Consider the following 17,402-nt stretch of genomic DNA (forward strand, 5'->3'; position numbering starts at 1 on the left):
AAAAAAAAAGCCCCCGAACTATCCTTTAAACCAAGGGATCTAGAATAGTTTCATGAAAATTAAAAAAAGTGGTTTACACTACGTGCCTCATAGTGTTTAGTAGGCCCTCTTTTCCTTGAACATTATATATTGTTAAATTGAAGGAACTGTTGTATTTTGTTAGGATGCACTTTGATGGCCTGGCAGCAAAATCAAGTTAGTTAACTGACGGATATCCAGCTCTGTGAGTTGGGTTGTCGGTAGATGAGCAGCAAATTGCTGGTAGTTTGTGGGTTGAGTGATCATTTGGAATGTAGCATTTCATAACCGTGCTGAGGTGGGGTGGAGATCTCTCTGATGGGTAATAAAGATTTGGCATTGTGTTCTTCACCACGTCCTAGTTTGGTAGGTCAATCTGCTCTGAAAATAGAATAGTCCAGAGGGATGCCCAGCGATAGGGATGGCCCTGCTGCGCTGTGGAGCCAGGACTCAGTGATTACTAGGATATCAAGGTGGTACTTCGTGATGAGGTTATGCCTGTGTGTACGATGGGAGCCCGGGAGCACGCGTGTTGATCAGGGCACTCTTGAGCTGCGTAATGCTCTCAGGCTTTGGCAAGCTCGTGTTGCTCGTGTTGCTTGTGTTGCTCGTGTTGCTCGTGTTGCTCTTGTGTGGGCTGGGGAGCTGTGGAGTGCACAGCCCTAGGTGTAGGGGGGGAGGGGTAGGATGCGAGAGGAGAGTGTCTGCCGTCTGCTTTTGCCTGTGATCAGGAGATGGCAGAGTGTCTGTTGAAATATAGGGCTTTTGTTTGGGAGTGGAGGTGGGCCATTCTTTGTGATCCTTATAGGGAGCAGGATTGGCAGGATATGTGTTTTGCATGAACTGGGAGTGGTGTGGGGCTGTCGCAGGAATGAGGTGGGATAGGGTAAAGGATGGGATAGATTGGGGAGTGGATAGGCAGGTGGTGGAGAGGAATGAAAGGGGATGGGGAGCGGGTGGGGATTAGGCATGGAAATCTGTGTGCCAGTGGGCATGGTTGTGATGTGGACTGGTGTGCTGAAGTAGTTACTGTTATGAAGTGAAGCGCAGCGCAATGAGCATAGAGGTCCTGTCTGCTTGGTGCGGAAGATGGGGCATGGGGGGTAAGAAGGTAGAGGGTGTCTGGGAGAGTGAGCATTTAGCAGGTATTGATATTTATCTTGTAGATCCTTTGCAGCTTGTAACCGGCAAAGTGGGCTTACCCTAATCCTTGATGTGGGACGTGCTGTGCTCAGGAAGCAGGGTGGTAGTGCATTTCCAAGGGGTGGAAGGTAGCACAAGGGTTCTTTTGGCAATCAGCAGCGGATGTAGAGGTTTCCAGGGAGGGAGCTAGGGGGTGGGTGCTTGGCCGAAAGCTGAGTCCGTGGGCTTGGATGTGTGGCCAAACATGCCCCGTCAGGCATACTGTGCCTTCAGACTAGGCCTTCGGAGGGGTCTGGCTTTGCCTGCCGGCTTGGATCACAGGCTGGAATAGTTGGTATTTGGGCCAATCAGGAGTGGCCTGGGAGGGTCTGGGCTGGAGCAGCTCGGGTCTAGCCGGTCTCTGATGACGGTGGCTATATTGGATTGAAGCGGTAGCTCCAGGGCAGCAAGGGAAGCCAGGCTGTGCTTCCTGCGGGAGTGTCAGCGGCAGCGGGTGATGCTCTCTCTGTTTAGCACATTTAGCACAGAGTTTGTGGATGCTGGGGAGAGCGCATATTGGACAGTTGTATGGCGCTATACACATGTTTCCATGCACCACAAGACAAGATGGAGGGGGAGGAGACATGGGAATCATAAAGTAGAACTACAAAAACGGTAATATTGGCCTTGTGACAATCCTACCGTTCAAGTGCAAGACCAGGTGGTAAGTGCAGGGTGGGGTTAGAGGCAGAAGTGCAGGAGTGGGGCCCCCCCCGAAAGGGTGGGGGTGGGCAAGTACTGTGGGGGCCAAGGCGGCAAGTGCCAGGGCTAGAGGGGGTGAAGGGAGGATGAGTGCGGTGGACAGGGAAGACCAAGTTGGGCTAGTCTGAGAAAGGGAGCCAGAGGACAAGTGCTGGCAAGGATGCTGGGGGGTCTGGCCCCTGTATGATTCTGAAGTGACCAGGCCCCAGTCGCAGCGGCAGATGGAGCGTTAGCCCGGGAGGGGAGAGGGAAGGAAGAGGAGAAAAGGAAAGTCTTGAGAAGTTTCTGGAACTTAAGAGGATCTGGCTCAGGTCTGAGGGGGTGGGGAGAGGCTGTTCCAGAGGAAGGAGCCAGCCAAGGAAAGGGATCTACCTCCCACTCTCTGCTTGGAACCAGAAGACTGAAGGGCTCTAGCCGTGCAGTATATAGGGAGGGAAAGCTGGATGTGAAGTGGTCCCAGGCCAAAGACAGCCTTGTGGATGTTGCAAAGGGTCTTGAAGCAAGGGATAAGTCTTGCAGCCCTATTCTGGATTAGAGGGAGGGAGGGAGGGAGGGAGGGAAGGAATTTTTTTTTGCCTCCCAAGTGGGTCAGGGGAGAGGACCCAGGAAGTATTGCCATGGAGGGGGGGAGACTAGGAACTGGCATCCTAATGAGAAGGATCTGTTTTACTGGCATTAAGGCAGAGATCATTGGCAGAGCACTATTCCTGAATAGCAGTCTGGCATAAGGGGGCAGGGGAAGGCATTTGAAAGAGAACTTTGTGTCATCCGCGTAACACTGGAAATGAGTGGAGATCAGGTGGGCCAGAGAGATGTTGAAGAGCCATGGCGAAAGGATAGAGTCCTGAGGGACGCCACAAGTAGAGAGAGGTGGAGGAGAGACACAGGCCTTGCACAAGGGAATTTGCATTTAGGAAGGTATGTTTCGAGAGGGGGGGAGTTCAGCCATGCCACTGCCCAGTCCGTGATACCTAGAGTATCATGGAGACGGTTTATGAAGATGAAGTGGTTGACTGTGTCAAAAGCAGAAGAAAGATTGAGGGGGATCAGTACATAGGACGTGTTTGAGGCCAGGTTAGATAGTAGGTCTTCACGGGTGCTCAGGAGAGCGGTTTCCCTGCCTCTGGTGGTCATAGAGGCAGTCGACCATTTTGTTGTGGAGGGTCAGTTGGGGAATTACAAGCTTCTCCACAGGTTTGCCCTAAAAAAGGGCCGATTGAGATAGGGCGATAGTTAGCCGGACAAGAAGGGTAATCAGGTGGCTTTTTTAGGAGAGTGGTTCCAGAGGTCATCCAAGGCTGGAGCGAGAGAGGCGATCATGTCCATGATGGTTCTGGAGGAGCAGGGGAGCACCCGTTTAGAGGAGACTTTCATAGAGCTGACAACTCCAGAGATCTCATCTGCTGCAATGGGAGAGAAAAAGGAGTTTGTGGGGGATGGGTCCAAGGGAGGGGGAATTGGGAGCAGATGAGAGAGGACAGGATGTAAAAAGCTTTGGAGGAAAAGTGTACAGCCAGTGCAGAGCTGAGGGCCTGGTAGGGAGGAGGAGACTGCGGTAGGATTGGCAAGTTACTTGCAGATTTTAAAGAGTCCTGCCGTCTTATTGGTGGCTCCAGAGGTGCTGGCTTGGACGTGAGCCCTCTTCTTGGAGCAGATGGAGAGACGGTATTGCCTTTGGAGTAGGCGGCAGGCCAGTTGTGAGAGGATGAGCTAGATGCCTGCCACTTCTGCTCTGCACTTTTGTTTCAAAGCGGCCAAGTCCTCATAATGGGGGCAAGGATGTCCAGGGTGTTAGAGATCGAGGTTAGCTAGAACAGAGTAAGAAGCAGTGTCTTACGAAGGAGGCGGAGGAGGGATGAAGGAACAGGCAAATGCAGTGACCTGATACACGCTTAATCGGTTGAATGACCGAGAAGGAGACTAGCAGTGCAGGAGTAGGCATCAGGAGACAGGGTAGGTCAAGGTGGGAAGAGAGGAGTGTGTGATCAGACCAGGAGAGAGGGATAATGGGGAGGGTGGGGGTCGGAGAGCGGGATGTCTGTTGCGATGAGAGCATCCAAGATGTGTCTAGCAGAGTGGGTTGGGCCAGAGGGAAGGATAGTGAGGTAAAGAGTGTTGCAGAGGTTGTGGAAGAGAACAGTGCCCACATCAGGACAGTCGAGCGGGATGTTGAAATCCCCAAGGAAGATACGTTTGGGGGATGAGGCAAGAAGAGAGGAAGACAGGTCGGTCCATTCTGAGAGGAAGAGGGAGGACAGTCCGTAGGAGGTCTGTAGATGGTAGCGAGAGTAAGAGAGAATGTTGGTGCGACCTGCAGACTAGGCTTTTAAATGATGAGTAGGTTTAAGTGACAATAATTGAGTTAGTAACCCAACCAGGGAAGATCAAAGCTACTCCACCAGGCCAGGAGCGCGTGGGCTTGGACAGGATCTTATAGCTCTCAGGAAGAAGAGTGTCAAAAGCAGTGACAGAGCTGGCCTTGAACCACGTCTCAGTGAGAGCATGGACGTCAAGGTCCTCAAGGAGGTGACAGATGTCAGAGCAGTGTTTGATAGCGGAGCGAGGAGATATAAATAGATAGATATATTTTCACTGAAAAAAACGTTAAAGGGACGTTATGGTTCCAAGTAAAACTGAAAAAAAAAACAGAAATTCGCCAGTTATGGTAAGCTAAGCAACCATAACTCGTGCCACCACCGTGTACTGCTAAGACTAACTCATCAAAGATGACATCACTGATGACATCACATGTGCATTTACCTTTCGTGAAAAGTCTGTACAAGGGATTCTTATTGTAATGTTAATAAAAAAGTGTCAAGGATCATTGGAATAAATATCATGAGGTACGTAGTGCATTAAGTAATGCATTCATACAAATAGCATTGTATTATGAAGTTTTTTCCAATATACTAAGGTACACATGTAGTAACATAGACATAGCGTGCAGCAGACATGATGGAGATGCAATATTAATAATCTTGCCATGTTAAATACTAAAATTATAAATGCTTTGTTATTAGAGTCTTGCATACTGTGAAACATTTAATAAGTACCTAATCAAACCCACTTACTACATTATTGCATTAATGCACACAAAACACAAAAGGACAACAACACGTACAAATAGAGTATATACAGGGAAAGTGAAGTAAACAAAAAAACAGCAGTATTACCCGACAATCTTCATAACCTAACTGATTATCTTCATGCACAGAAATGATTGCTCTGCTTCAAGGCTACTACTTCCCTATGTATAACTATCGCATATTGTGACTAGACCTTAAGGAAAGTAGTGTAAGTGCAATGTGTGCAAATATGAGCATATCTGGGGAAAGTACAGTAATAAAAAAAAACAGAACTATAAGACAGTGTTGATAACCTTAATAATCATCTTCATACATAGAAAGCATTGCTGTCTTCCAAGTCTGTGTGTTCCCCTTTGTATGTTTCATATGCTTTGAGTGGCCCCTTAGTGAATTACTGTAAGAACATATTTGAAGTATGTCTACAAATATAGTACTTTGTACTATAGTATAGTGAAGTTTTAGTTCCGGACTGTTACTGGCCTAGATATATCAGTAAAGGAAAAAAAGAGTGAGCCAGACATGTGATGTCATCAGTGATGTCATCAATGAAATTTGTGATGTCATCTTTGATGTCCTGGGTGTTAGTCTTAGCAGTGCACGGTGGTGGCGCGAGTTATGGTTCTTAGCTTACCATAACTGGCAAATTTCAGGGGGTTTCGGTTTTACTTGGAACCAAAACGTCCCTTTCACAATGTTTTTTTCACTGAATTTCATAGGTTTTTAGTAGCGCAACTTACCATAATGTCTACGAACATCTAACTTCATTGCAGACCTTCCGGAGAGTGCCACATGCCCATATGCTGGTGCGCGGCATGATGACGTGTTTGAGAACCCGTACGCACTTCACAATAAGATCTGTGCTTCGCAGACAATTCGGAACTGCATTTTCTACTGATCTAGGAACTTTCAACTTCAAAATTTCCCTTGCACAACGTCAACACCTATTCCTACTTATCCATTAACAATCTAGTACACAGTATGTACTTTTAGCAAAACTGCTATTTATCTTAAAATAGAATCAGCTAATGCCATCCCTCCTCCCCAAGAGACACCACCACTGCTGTAATCAAGGAGCATGAGAAACACTGCCCCCTACCTTAGAAATAACACACTCGCAACATTTTCCCCTGTCCACCTGCCCCCCCATATTAGTGTTTGGTGTCTCTTCCCTCATTTCCCTCCCCACCTTTCGTTCTAAGCTCTCCTGCCAAAAAGAAATGCATCCAAAAACAAAATAAATGTTCCTTTAGGAACCACCTTTCACAGTTAAAAAATAGAACTAGAAAAACGTATAGACTCCATCTACTTTATATTTCTCAGTAAAGTACATAGACTCAATAAGATTTTCCAACATTTTAATTTGCATTTTGTGTTATGCTAATGAAATATTGTTGCATTCATCCCCCGTTCCAGGGACTGGAACAGTGGATACCGGCCCAGCAGCCCAAGTTATCAGCCCAAGCGAAGCAAGGGTGGATAACAAGGTCTCTGGACCATTATCCCCCCATTCAAGCCGCTGAAATGGGGGATGAAGGCCATTAGCAGCCTAGGTTCCCATAGTGGGAACCCGGGTACTAAAAAAGAGTAGTTTTTAGTACCCGGGTGGCGTCCCGGTGTAGGAAGGAAAATCCTTTTCCAAGATGGCCACCATGGAAAGGGAAGGTTGGGGGTTCCATACAGGGCCCCTCTTCGCTTTCCATGGCAGCCTGCAGAAGGCAAAAAGAGAACCCTATGACCTACCACAAGCACATTTTTCTTCCCTTTCAAATCTATCCTAATTTCGAATAACTTTACCACAAAGCCAGTCCCAGGTGGACATGGCCACTTTAATCCTTTGTTTTGTCCCTTGTGGTCATGGCCAGTGGCCAGATTGTCCGGATCATGACCTTATTCCATGACCCAGACGATCTGGCCACTGCCCATGGCCACAGGCTAACCCTCAGTTACTAAAGGTATACCCCTATTTTTGTAGCTACATTATGACACGTGTCAAAAATTAGAACACTGGCACATTTCCAAAACCATGCTTCTAGGTCCTTGCCAATGCTCCTTATGCAAGTTTGCTGGAAATCCACCCATGTTTTATTTTTTCAAGTGTATGCATATACAATCATATAACCTAGCCCCCACTTGACAAAATCCATTCAGACTTTATGAAAACATTTATATCTAGATCTATAATCTTTTAGCAAACCTTTGTGTAGATTTGTCAAATGGCACCTCATTTATAAGCCTTTACATTATTTTGGCACCCCCCTATAATTTTGCTCCGTCTTGACAGAATCCCACCAAACTTGGCAAAAACATTTATATCTAGATCTATTATCAGTTTGCCAAATGAAGTGTAGATTTGTCAAATGGCACCTCATTTCTAAGCCTTTACATTATTTTGGGACCCCCTCTAATTTTGCCCCCTCATGACAGAATCCCACCAGACTTTGTAAACTCATTCAGAATAAGATCAGAAATATACATACAAAATTCCCAGCAGTTCTATTAAGTGGCGTCAAAGTTATAAGCCATTCAAGAACTGCATTTCACCAACCCTGTAATGCTGAGGTGTCCGCAAACTTTTCAGGACTGTTTGCGAACATCCGAACTGTTAGCGGACTTTTGTGGCAAAAAAACACCCGTTTTTTTTTTTGCTTCTTGCAGCCATATCCCATCCCGTCCTCATCACCCCTCACCTCCCCAGAGATTATTTGATAAGTTTGACAAGTGCAATGTTGTGTTTTTCAATGTGTTTTTACCGTGATGTTCGTGGACACCGGCAGATGTCTGAATCCAAGATGGCGGGCGTTTCCAAAAATCTGACGCACTTCACTCTCTTCACCATCCAATTAGCGAACACGTTGCATGTCCGCGGACATGACGCAAGCCGGTTAACCAATCGGTGTCCTCTTCGCGGAGCGAACAGGGAAGTGTGTCCGCTGACCGGACATAGATATCACAAATTTTTTGTGACCTACTTTTTGGTCATTTTTTAAAGAAACTACTGGACGTATTTGCACAAAATTTACAAAAGCATGCTTTTGGGACCAAGCCGCTGCTCTTGCCGCATATTTGGTGAAAATCCGTCCAGTGGTTTGGGCTGTAGGCATGAGCAAAGTTTTTTTTCCCCATTCAGTCTATGGGAAAAATAGAAATTTTGGGACCCCCCTATAACTTTGCCCCCCCTGGACCAAGCCTCACTAAACTTTGCAAAAATATTCAATGTGGGCCATATACCTTTTTTTCAATGTTTGGTGAGGATTCGTCCTGGGGGAGCGTCGCCCAAAAAGTGCTCTTCCTATGGGATTATCAACTTAACCATAACTACACGGCCACTGCCGTGGCCATGTAAAAAAAAAAAAATATATATATATCTATATATATATATATATCTTTTTTATATTTGCTACTTCCCAAGTGAAGCTGGTTGCTCCCTTTAAAGGATTTGCGAGGGGGGGTGGCATAGGGGTGGGGGATGTTGGAGAGAAGGAAGACTCTTAAGAAGGAGGAGGTTGGGCTGAGAGCCCTAAGCCGTGATAGTACCATTATGATGAACATTAAGGGTGCATTTGGAAGATGCAAAGTGAGCCAAGAGCACTTCCCATCTGGTGCTGCCAGTAATGGGTGAGGAGGAGAAAGGAGAGACCATATGTGGGGTCCATAGGTTAGAAGAAGGAACAGCAAAGAGAATGTTGGCGATAGTCTTCCAGACTTTGTGAGAGGGGGAGGACAGGAGAAAAAGCAGTTAGAACAGATAGGGGAAACTGAGAGCACCATGGGGGCAGAGGCAAGAGGGTGGGTGAGCAGAGGATAGCAGGGGAGAGGGTCAGAAGCACTGTGCAACAATAGAATCACACCAGGCAGCCAAGCAGACTGAAATCAGTGAGCATGCTGGAAATGCCCAGATTTACAGATGATTAACAAATTGGTAAGCACAGCTACGTTGGATTTTAGCTAGAAAGCATTCAAAAGCAGTACAGAATAGTTAATGCACAGTTGAAGCACACCAGAGAATAGAATAGTTGTGTATATATTGGTTTTCTTTATTCCCTCTGAAGCAGGACATTAGGAGAGCAGTAGAGAAGCAATCTGTAAATCACTTCATGATGCATAGTTTTGGTGCAGAGATTAGAGGTTACAGATTAGGCAGGTAGCAATATGAGCAGTCAGTGTCCAAGGAAGGTTGGTGGACCAATGAGATCCATAATTGCTTACCAGTGCAATCGTAGTCGAGATTTTGTTGGTGGTCAAAGCATGTGGGGGGGGAGTTTTTATGAATCCTTTGGGATTGATGCAGAGTAGCTGCATGGAGAGGTGCTCCCTCTGCTCTAAACAGGGCTAGACAGGGGCCTTAGTGGTGGGCCTTTGTTGGGGGCCAGCTCAGCCTGATGGCTCCTTTGGTGGGTTTAAGGCACAAGGGATGGCCAATCACGTTGCGGGTGAGATGGACAGACGAGGAACTGCAATGTTGCAAATGGCATCGGTCATGATTGAAAATCTACTGCACCCAGACTTAAATAGCCCCACTGGACTGCTGTGATGACAAAAGCAGCATAGACCTTCTATGAACCAGTCCAAAACTGAAAAAAAACTGTAGAGGTGCCCATGTGGTAATTTAGGGGATGGTTCAGCAAATCTACGTTTTTGTGCGTGCCCACATAAATTCAAACAAGGCCCAGTTGGGTTTACCCCCGCTGATGTCTGCAGTCTTGATGTTATCTGGAAGCCTCATGGTCTCAAAGAGGCTTGCAGTGCTGCCGACTGTTATGGCGGCAGAGAAAAAGTGAGAAAAAATACCAAAAGGGGAAACTCAAAGGCTGTTTGGAACTAATGAGCACAGGAAGTCCAAACAAGGAGGGTTGTCCCCAACTGGACCATTCAAAAACCTAATAATGGTTTGTTATTTAACCACAAAAGGAATTAAGCTGGAAGCAGTTGTGGGCTAGGTTAAAACAAATTAATATAGCATATAATTAATAATATATATTTTATATTTTGGACAAATTAATCGTCCATTGAATGGGAGTATTCAATAACTCGTACAGTACATTAGTAAAGCAGATAAAGAATTAGAAAAATGTACAAGGTTCTTCTCTTGTAAACACAAAACAAATAATTTGAACATAAGAATAAAAGGGACGGATTTCCCACATTGATTACATACATGAAAGTAAATTACACTTTTATTATTGCTATCTGGATTGACCCCTACCATAGAAAAGCATGGAAGGGAGAAAGAAAAACACCCCATTCAAGTCCTGATCTAGAGACTAAGGGACTTGTAAGGGTATCCAGATATTCAAGGCTGGAACTTAATTTGTTCGAGACCCAAGGACACATCACAGGTCTACGTCCCAGTAGGTGACACCAGGCACCAAGAATGTGCTGGTGGTGCCCGATGTTGGGTATGACCTTTCGGCAGATATGGAGGTATGCTGCCTTCTTCGGGACCCCAGGGATATATAGCACTGTGGATGTGGAGAAACAAACTATTAGAAGTTTGTAAGAAAATGGTTGTCTAACTCATAATGATTAAAAATAACGCAATATACAATTAAAATTGAAAGCCCATTAGGTGTGCCATCACACATAGTGTGCTTTCAATTTTGAGGAGAAAGTTATTTTTTGTGATCTCCAAGAAAGCACATAACCGAGCGTCGGGCCCAGATGCAGTCCTGCTGACCTTTTACAAGATTTCGTTTGTGTGGTCCCCACTGTTAAGTTTGCTTCAATGCAGTTTTGAAGTCCACTGTGTTACCCGCCACGTGGAAAGATGCTATTATCTTTCCTATTCTCAAAAAGGTAAATCGGGTGAGCCCTTTTCTCATAGGCCCATTTCTTTATTGGTTATCTCCTTCACAATATTTTAAAGGATAGTGATGGCAGGGTTGGAGGATTGGACTGTAAGAAACTCGACACTCACTGATACCCAGCTGGGCTTTTGACCTGGAATGGGTACTGCAGACAAGCACTGAATTTATATCTACTGGTGGCACACTCAATGTACATTAAAAAGGAGCCCATGTATCTACCGCTTTCGATAGTCGATGGCGGTAAACAATGGAAGTGGCTCAGGTCTATGGACTGCACGTTATTTGTTGTGTATTGCAATCTGTTCACATGAACAGGGTGTGTGAGAGATATGGTGAGAGGGGCCAGACTACACCATTCTTTGACGTATCTCTAGGAGTGCGACAGGGATGTGTCCTGGCCCCAGTCTGGTTTACTCTTTATCAATGGTTTGGAGAAGAAACTTGTAGAGACTTGGACAGATTATCCAAGATAAGGCAATAGGGCCTTCCCTGTTTTAACATACGCGGATGATACCATTTTAATTACCCGCACTACCAAGATACTGCAAAAGCGATCAGCTTATACTCAGTTCATGACTAATAGGACTTAAAAATGAACGTCCTAAAATCTGCAGTTATGGAATGTGCAGAGGGAAACGGAATTATGAAGATGTGTAAAATGCTATGTGAGGGGACAGGCATGCCTTTTCCAACCAGTCACGGGGATTGGGGGGGGGGGGGGGTTTCTCGATTCATGTTAATGTGCCAGGGCCAGCCTTTGCATCTGATTCTCCAAGTTTACTCTGCACAAACAAAGGTGCCTGTCATCTATGGAGCTATGCAAATATCTTGGAACTACAAGTTGCTCAGACTATGTTCTTTAAGAAATTACTAGGTCTTCCCAGTTCAGCAACCAACTTTGCAGTTGATGCAAAGTTGGGAGTTTGTTTTGTGGAGGATGATTTGTGTCTGGCCCCGTTTTCCCATTGGTTACATATCTGGGCTAATCCAAGGTAGTCTATCACACACTTTATAATTAGGGAAATTGTAAAGAAAGAAGGCTTCATGGGGATTCTATTGTTGGACTACATTAAATCAAATCTGACCAAAATGAATTTGCCCGCACTTTTTGCACCGTGCACTTAGTTGTCCAATGACTAGTGTAATTTTTATAATGTAAAATTCAGAACCTACTTCACAGAACAGAGGGAGAACTGCTAATTAATGCTAACAGAAAACCTGCTATTCTCAGCCAGGTTGACTCTGTATTTAAGTTTGAGTCACAAATCATCAGACTGTTTGTTGATTGATTACCATAGACTGTTTTGACTGTTTGGGTCTGAACGCGGACACTGCTAATCCCTGTCTGGGTTTCTAGTTGTCCGCTGTGTAATTCGGGACCGTAAGACCTTTTGCACTTCTTTTTTTGTTGTCCTGTATATCAGGGCTAGGACGGTTTTACCAGTTTTAAGACCTTTTCTGCAATTTCAACCAGCTCTGTATTTCCTTCTGACAGCTAATTCGTGATATGTTGTCTGGGCATTGTCATTTCTTAAGAGGGGCCTGTAGAGTGAGAACGATGCTTGAAAATTGTTGATTGTAAAGCTTTTAACTTTGTTTATTGCTTTTAATTGTACTGATGAATGCCTTGTGCATTGCTGCTATGTATGTTGATGGATTTCTTTTTTATTTGAATAAACCATTTTGCTCATGATAGTGAGCCAACACCTGAGGATGGTAGAGCTTCCTGCACAATCTCTTGTCTTGAGTGAATGGTACTAGCTGGGCAGGCCAGACCAAAGGTGCTTATATGATGGTTTTGATTTCTCAGCCACATAGGAAAATCCTAACTTCGATACCTCTCTACACAAATCTCCCTTTCTGGTCCTTGTCCATTACTTGTTGCTTCTCCAAACTGCTCTAGCTAATAGTGGTTGATTTTCATGAGAGCAGAGTTTGTGGATAGTTATCTACTGAATCACCATTTTCATGTGTCTGGCCAATGAGGCGCTGGTCGAGGAAGTTTTCAAAGCAAGAGCTCTTTTGCTAAGCCTGCACATTTTAATAAGTTGCGACAGGAAAGTGCTCCAGCTAGGTCATTGGATGTAATTCCTGTGGTTGGTGGAGGACATGGAAATCAAATGGCTAAGTCTTCTCTGCCAGAAGATGTAAGCTGTTATTATTTTTATTATTGGGTATTTATTGCACACAGCCCTAGCTTTAGGAAGCAGTAAATAACTCTTTACAAATCGTAGGGGCAAGAGCACAGTAAGGAAAGTAATCAGATCCTTGCTGGAAGGAGATTGCATTTTCATCAGATACCTCCCATCGCTTATAGCGATCTTTGCAACCGCAATTTAAGCTATCTGTCCAGGGCTGCATCGTTACAGGCTCTGTGGAGTTTGAAGAAGATCCAGCCTTTGCATTGGAGACTGACCAATTACTTCCAATTTTACATAACACTTGGATGGCAATATGGTGATGGCTTGACCTGATGGAGCTTTGGAATGGGAGAGCAATTTTCAGATACCCTGTCTCATTCCAGGATTGGGTGTCAGGCGATGGAGCCCCATATGGTGAGGTGTTGAAGGGTGTAAGTGGTCTGTGGAGGAGCTGGCAGTACAAATCAATTATGTACAGCTTCTGACACCATACATTAGGATTTAATCCTTGGTGGCAGACTGAGTCAAGCTCTGCACTTGTCTGGATCGACAACATCACTGGTGTGTGATAGATCAACTAGGCAAACATTTCAAGATCTTATCTGAATTAGTCAAGAACTTCTGGTGCTGTTGCATAGATAAGAATATCTGTTAAGGTACAATACTTGCCTGCTTTAGCGAATGTTGTAGTGTATGTCAAGATTCCAGTGATTGCCAGCTAGATACAAATGTTTTCAACCTATTCCTGGCTTTATGGTGTTCAGGCGACCAGTTTGCCTAGCAATTAAATGCTCAAGAGAAGAGATTTTTCATCTGACATTCAGACTCCAAGTAGCTGCTGCATACGCTTCAGACATGGGGGCCAGGGACAGAGCATGCCTTCCCCTTATTCATAATGTTTTCTCAGTTAATAGTAAAAGTAAGGATGTAGGCACCTGTATTCTGAACCTTGCATGTTTTGTGTCCTGTTCCACTGAAACTTACTTGGAATTCTCCATGCCACCTCCCCCCAGCATTTTTGTGGCAGTGCCAAGAGTCCTTCCAGTGGAAACAAGTTGTATAAGTTCAATACATCAATTTGCACCTAAAATCCATGAAAATGGAAGATCAGGTACTTGAGAGGAAGGATTGGATAGTGGATGTCATATGTTAATGGTTTACTGAAATAAAAAGGAAGCTTAAAGTAAAGCCTAGGTACTTGAGAGGAACGATTGGTGATAATAGATGTTGCACGTTAATGGTTTAATCAACTAAAGAGTTTCCTGCAGGTATCATGGGAAATGTAGGTTGAAGTGGGATGCTCTGCTCAGATCGGCAAAGAATGAGAGCATTGCCTGTTTGTCTCTTATACAATCATAACCTTTCTAAATGTTAAAATGGAAAATCTGCATTGATGACCTTTGCCATAATTCTGGACAGTTTCAAGTACACTCTAAAAAATTAGTTTTTTTTTCTTCTGTGTGATAAATTTACATATCACTTTTAGTCTCCTGTTGCAAATCGTTCTCATGGACAACCACAGTCTAAACATGAAAAGAAACAGTTTGACCTCCTTAGTGACCTTGGCACAGACATCTTTGCAGCTCCTGCGCCTGCTCCTCAGTCGACTGTTTCAACGAATTTTGCAAATTTTGCACATTTCAACAGTCATGCAGGTATGAATTGTTCAATAATTGTAATCTTATTTGATGCCAAACAATGTTGTCATAATTGCAATGTTTCCTTATGGGGTTGGGAGGTGGTTCAATGTGCTTTTTTGCTTTTAATTTCACTCTTGTGAAGTATCTGTTGTGCTATTGCGTTTATAAGTACAAATTGGGTATTATATCCTTAGCAACACTTTCACATTTACCTAGAAGTTTCTAAATTGTTCATTATCCTTGGAAGGGTATAATCATTAGGGAAATGTCTTTAGAAGGTATCCTAACTGTTTCCCAGGGCTCTGGTTTTTTACTTAATCTTTTTTTCTTTTTCGTCTGAAATAACTTTGGCTCAACTGATTCTCTTATCGTCCATATAATCGTTTGAGGTTTCTTAAAGTACCACTGTTGCTCATTTTGTGTCAAGCTGAACAATAAGTAATGCTTTTTCAGAAGTAAAGGAAGGTCCAGACACTTGTGTACTGTGGTTTAAACATAATGAATCAATTCACATGACTAAGACCAATAATATTAACCATATCCTGTTATTTATTTCCTACATGTCCTACAATAACTAATTAGACAGCACATGCCAATGTTTCACCCACATGTGCTTTGTCTAGGTAATATCAAATTTAATTCATATAGTTAAACACACACATTAGTAGGTTTTCTACAAAACCCAAATTCCTCACATAAACAGTACATTTTTGTCAAACCTAATGGTACATATCAAGCTCTCATTGCCCTGAATGTTTCATGATATTTAAAGATAATTATCTAAAGGAAAAGGGAGAAAGTAACACATAGCTAGTAGATATCAGAGAAGAGAATGGGGCCAATCTATCAGTCAATGCATTAGGTTAAATTGAGTTAGGGTTCCAAGCCTGCACCCCTGTCATAGCAACCTCCAACACTATATTATTAAGCTAAATGGCGACTCATCCATACATTCTAATTATGATTATAATTACAACCAGTACTTGGCCTCTCTTCCATCACTTATGGTACTCCAAATTACTTATGATATAATGTTAGCTAAAATCCATATATTTCTCTCAATATCTCCACATTGGATAAATAATTAACCAATTTTACCTAGCTAGTGTGCCTTTACAGGTCCTCAAGGTTCCACTTGTGCTTTAAGTGGTTTCCACCCTTGTTCTGTCCTGTACCTTAAATCTGTTCATGTATTTGATAAGTGACCATTGCAACTAACATTTCCGAAATTGAGTCATTATTCTTTTTAATTGATTGTCTCATAGTTGATCTGAAAGAGTGACATAAATTGATGAATTAAAGTGATTTACCTGTAATAGGTTTATACATCAAAGGATTACTGATCAGTGGGAAGCAAATCTCAATAATAGTTCAAAAGTGATGATTCAACTTTTGATTGAACATGCAGATAGGGAACATAAAAGAGTTGAGGGTTATATGGAAATAGAAGAGAGGGAGATCAAGGGGATGGAGGCTTTAGAAACTACCAAACAAAAGAATTTAAAGAAACTTGATGAAATTGTCAGGAAACACCAGGAGGAAGTCAAATTAAGAAAAGGTAGGAAGGTGTCATGATGACAGGGTCTATAGGTTGGGCAGGGTGTACACCTTCCAACCTAAATATGAACAAACTAGGGTTTCTTCCATAAGCAGTAAGCCAGGCTCGTCACCCGCCAGCTCGGATGGGGAAAGTGATGGAGATGGACAGCTAGACCGTGCTGTCAATCAGAATAATCCTAATGTTGAAAAGGGGTTTTTAGACCAAATAAGATATTATTGCAAAGGCAATTGCACTCCAATCAAACAGGTACGATTCCAAAATCCATTACATACAAATATTATACCAACAAGACTCATTGAAGGGGCAAACGGGGGGCTGAAGATGTAACAGGTCAAGCAGGAAACAAGGTGGGTGTGTTGACCAGGTCAGAAGCCAGAAAGGACAGAATACCACAGAAATTAGGGAAGAAGTTGATTTGGTCGGATTGCATCCTCAATGAGACCGAACTGAGGGTCTTGAATCAGGGTCTGTCCTTTGCACCGAGGGAGTGTGACCACATTAATATAAGCAAAAAGAAGGGTTAGCATCCAGAACTAACCACTCTCACGATTGAAAATGTTCAGAACACTGGACAATGTCACTTTCAGACGATTCTGAAACCATATAGGAATTAATCTTGGATGGTTTGTAGATTGAAAGTACCGTAATGATTGAGACTTATCTGAAGCCCAGGTCACATTTTGTACGACTGACTCAACACAATTGCTTGATGGACACATTCCATCAAGCGGTAATTAAATAAACTCAGACAAAAAGAGTGGTATCCCATTTGGGCAATTTAAGCCGTAGAGAAAAAAACAGCAGTCAAGAAGCTGCATAGCTGTGATGATTTTATTATTAAAGAGGCCGATAAAAGTGGCAACGTAGTCATTCTTTATAGGAGAGACTATATTAAAATGGCTGAAAAACATTTACGGCAACTGGGTTGCTGTGAGAAAATGAATCTAGAATTTGTTATCAAAACCATTTATCGTTATAAAGAACTCATTGATAAATGGCATAGAGTGCAATTGATTACGGACGAGGAAAAGGGTTTTTGGTATGTGAGACACCAGGTATCCCTACCATTTACTTCTCCCACAAGTGCATAAGACTTATGCAGAGCTGCCTGACGTACAACCAATTGAGTGGAAATGGCTGGATAACTGAAAATAGGTCTAAATGTATAGATATTTTGCTCAGACCTGAAGTTTTGAAATTTCAATTATATGTAAGGGACACTATTTACATATTAGAGATTTTAAGGGGTATTGAATGGAATGCAAATT

General features: G+C 43.5%; 1 protein-coding gene across 12 annotated transcripts in view; it reads left to right on the forward strand.

Annotated features, from left to right (window-relative positions):
- The window catches only part of AGFG1 (ArfGAP with FG repeats 1), a 1,171,945-nt gene that overhangs the window by 269,655 nt on the left and 884,888 nt on the right, over positions 1 to 17,402 (forward strand). For all 12 annotated transcript variants that reach the window (XM_069618220.1, XM_069618222.1, XM_069618215.1 and 9 more), the window contains exon 5: positions 14,420 to 14,588. In XM_069618220.1, the coding sequence (XP_069474321.1) occupies positions 14,420 to 14,588 (169 nt within the window). The remainder of the gene's footprint in view (positions 1 to 14,419; positions 14,589 to 17,402) is intronic.

This window comes from Ambystoma mexicanum, chromosome 10, assembly GCF_040938575.1.
Source record: "Ambystoma mexicanum isolate Mex_15411 chromosome 10, UKY_AmexF1_1, whole genome shotgun sequence".
Classification (NCBI taxonomy): Eukaryota; Metazoa; Chordata; class Amphibia; order Caudata; family Ambystomatidae; genus Ambystoma; species Ambystoma mexicanum.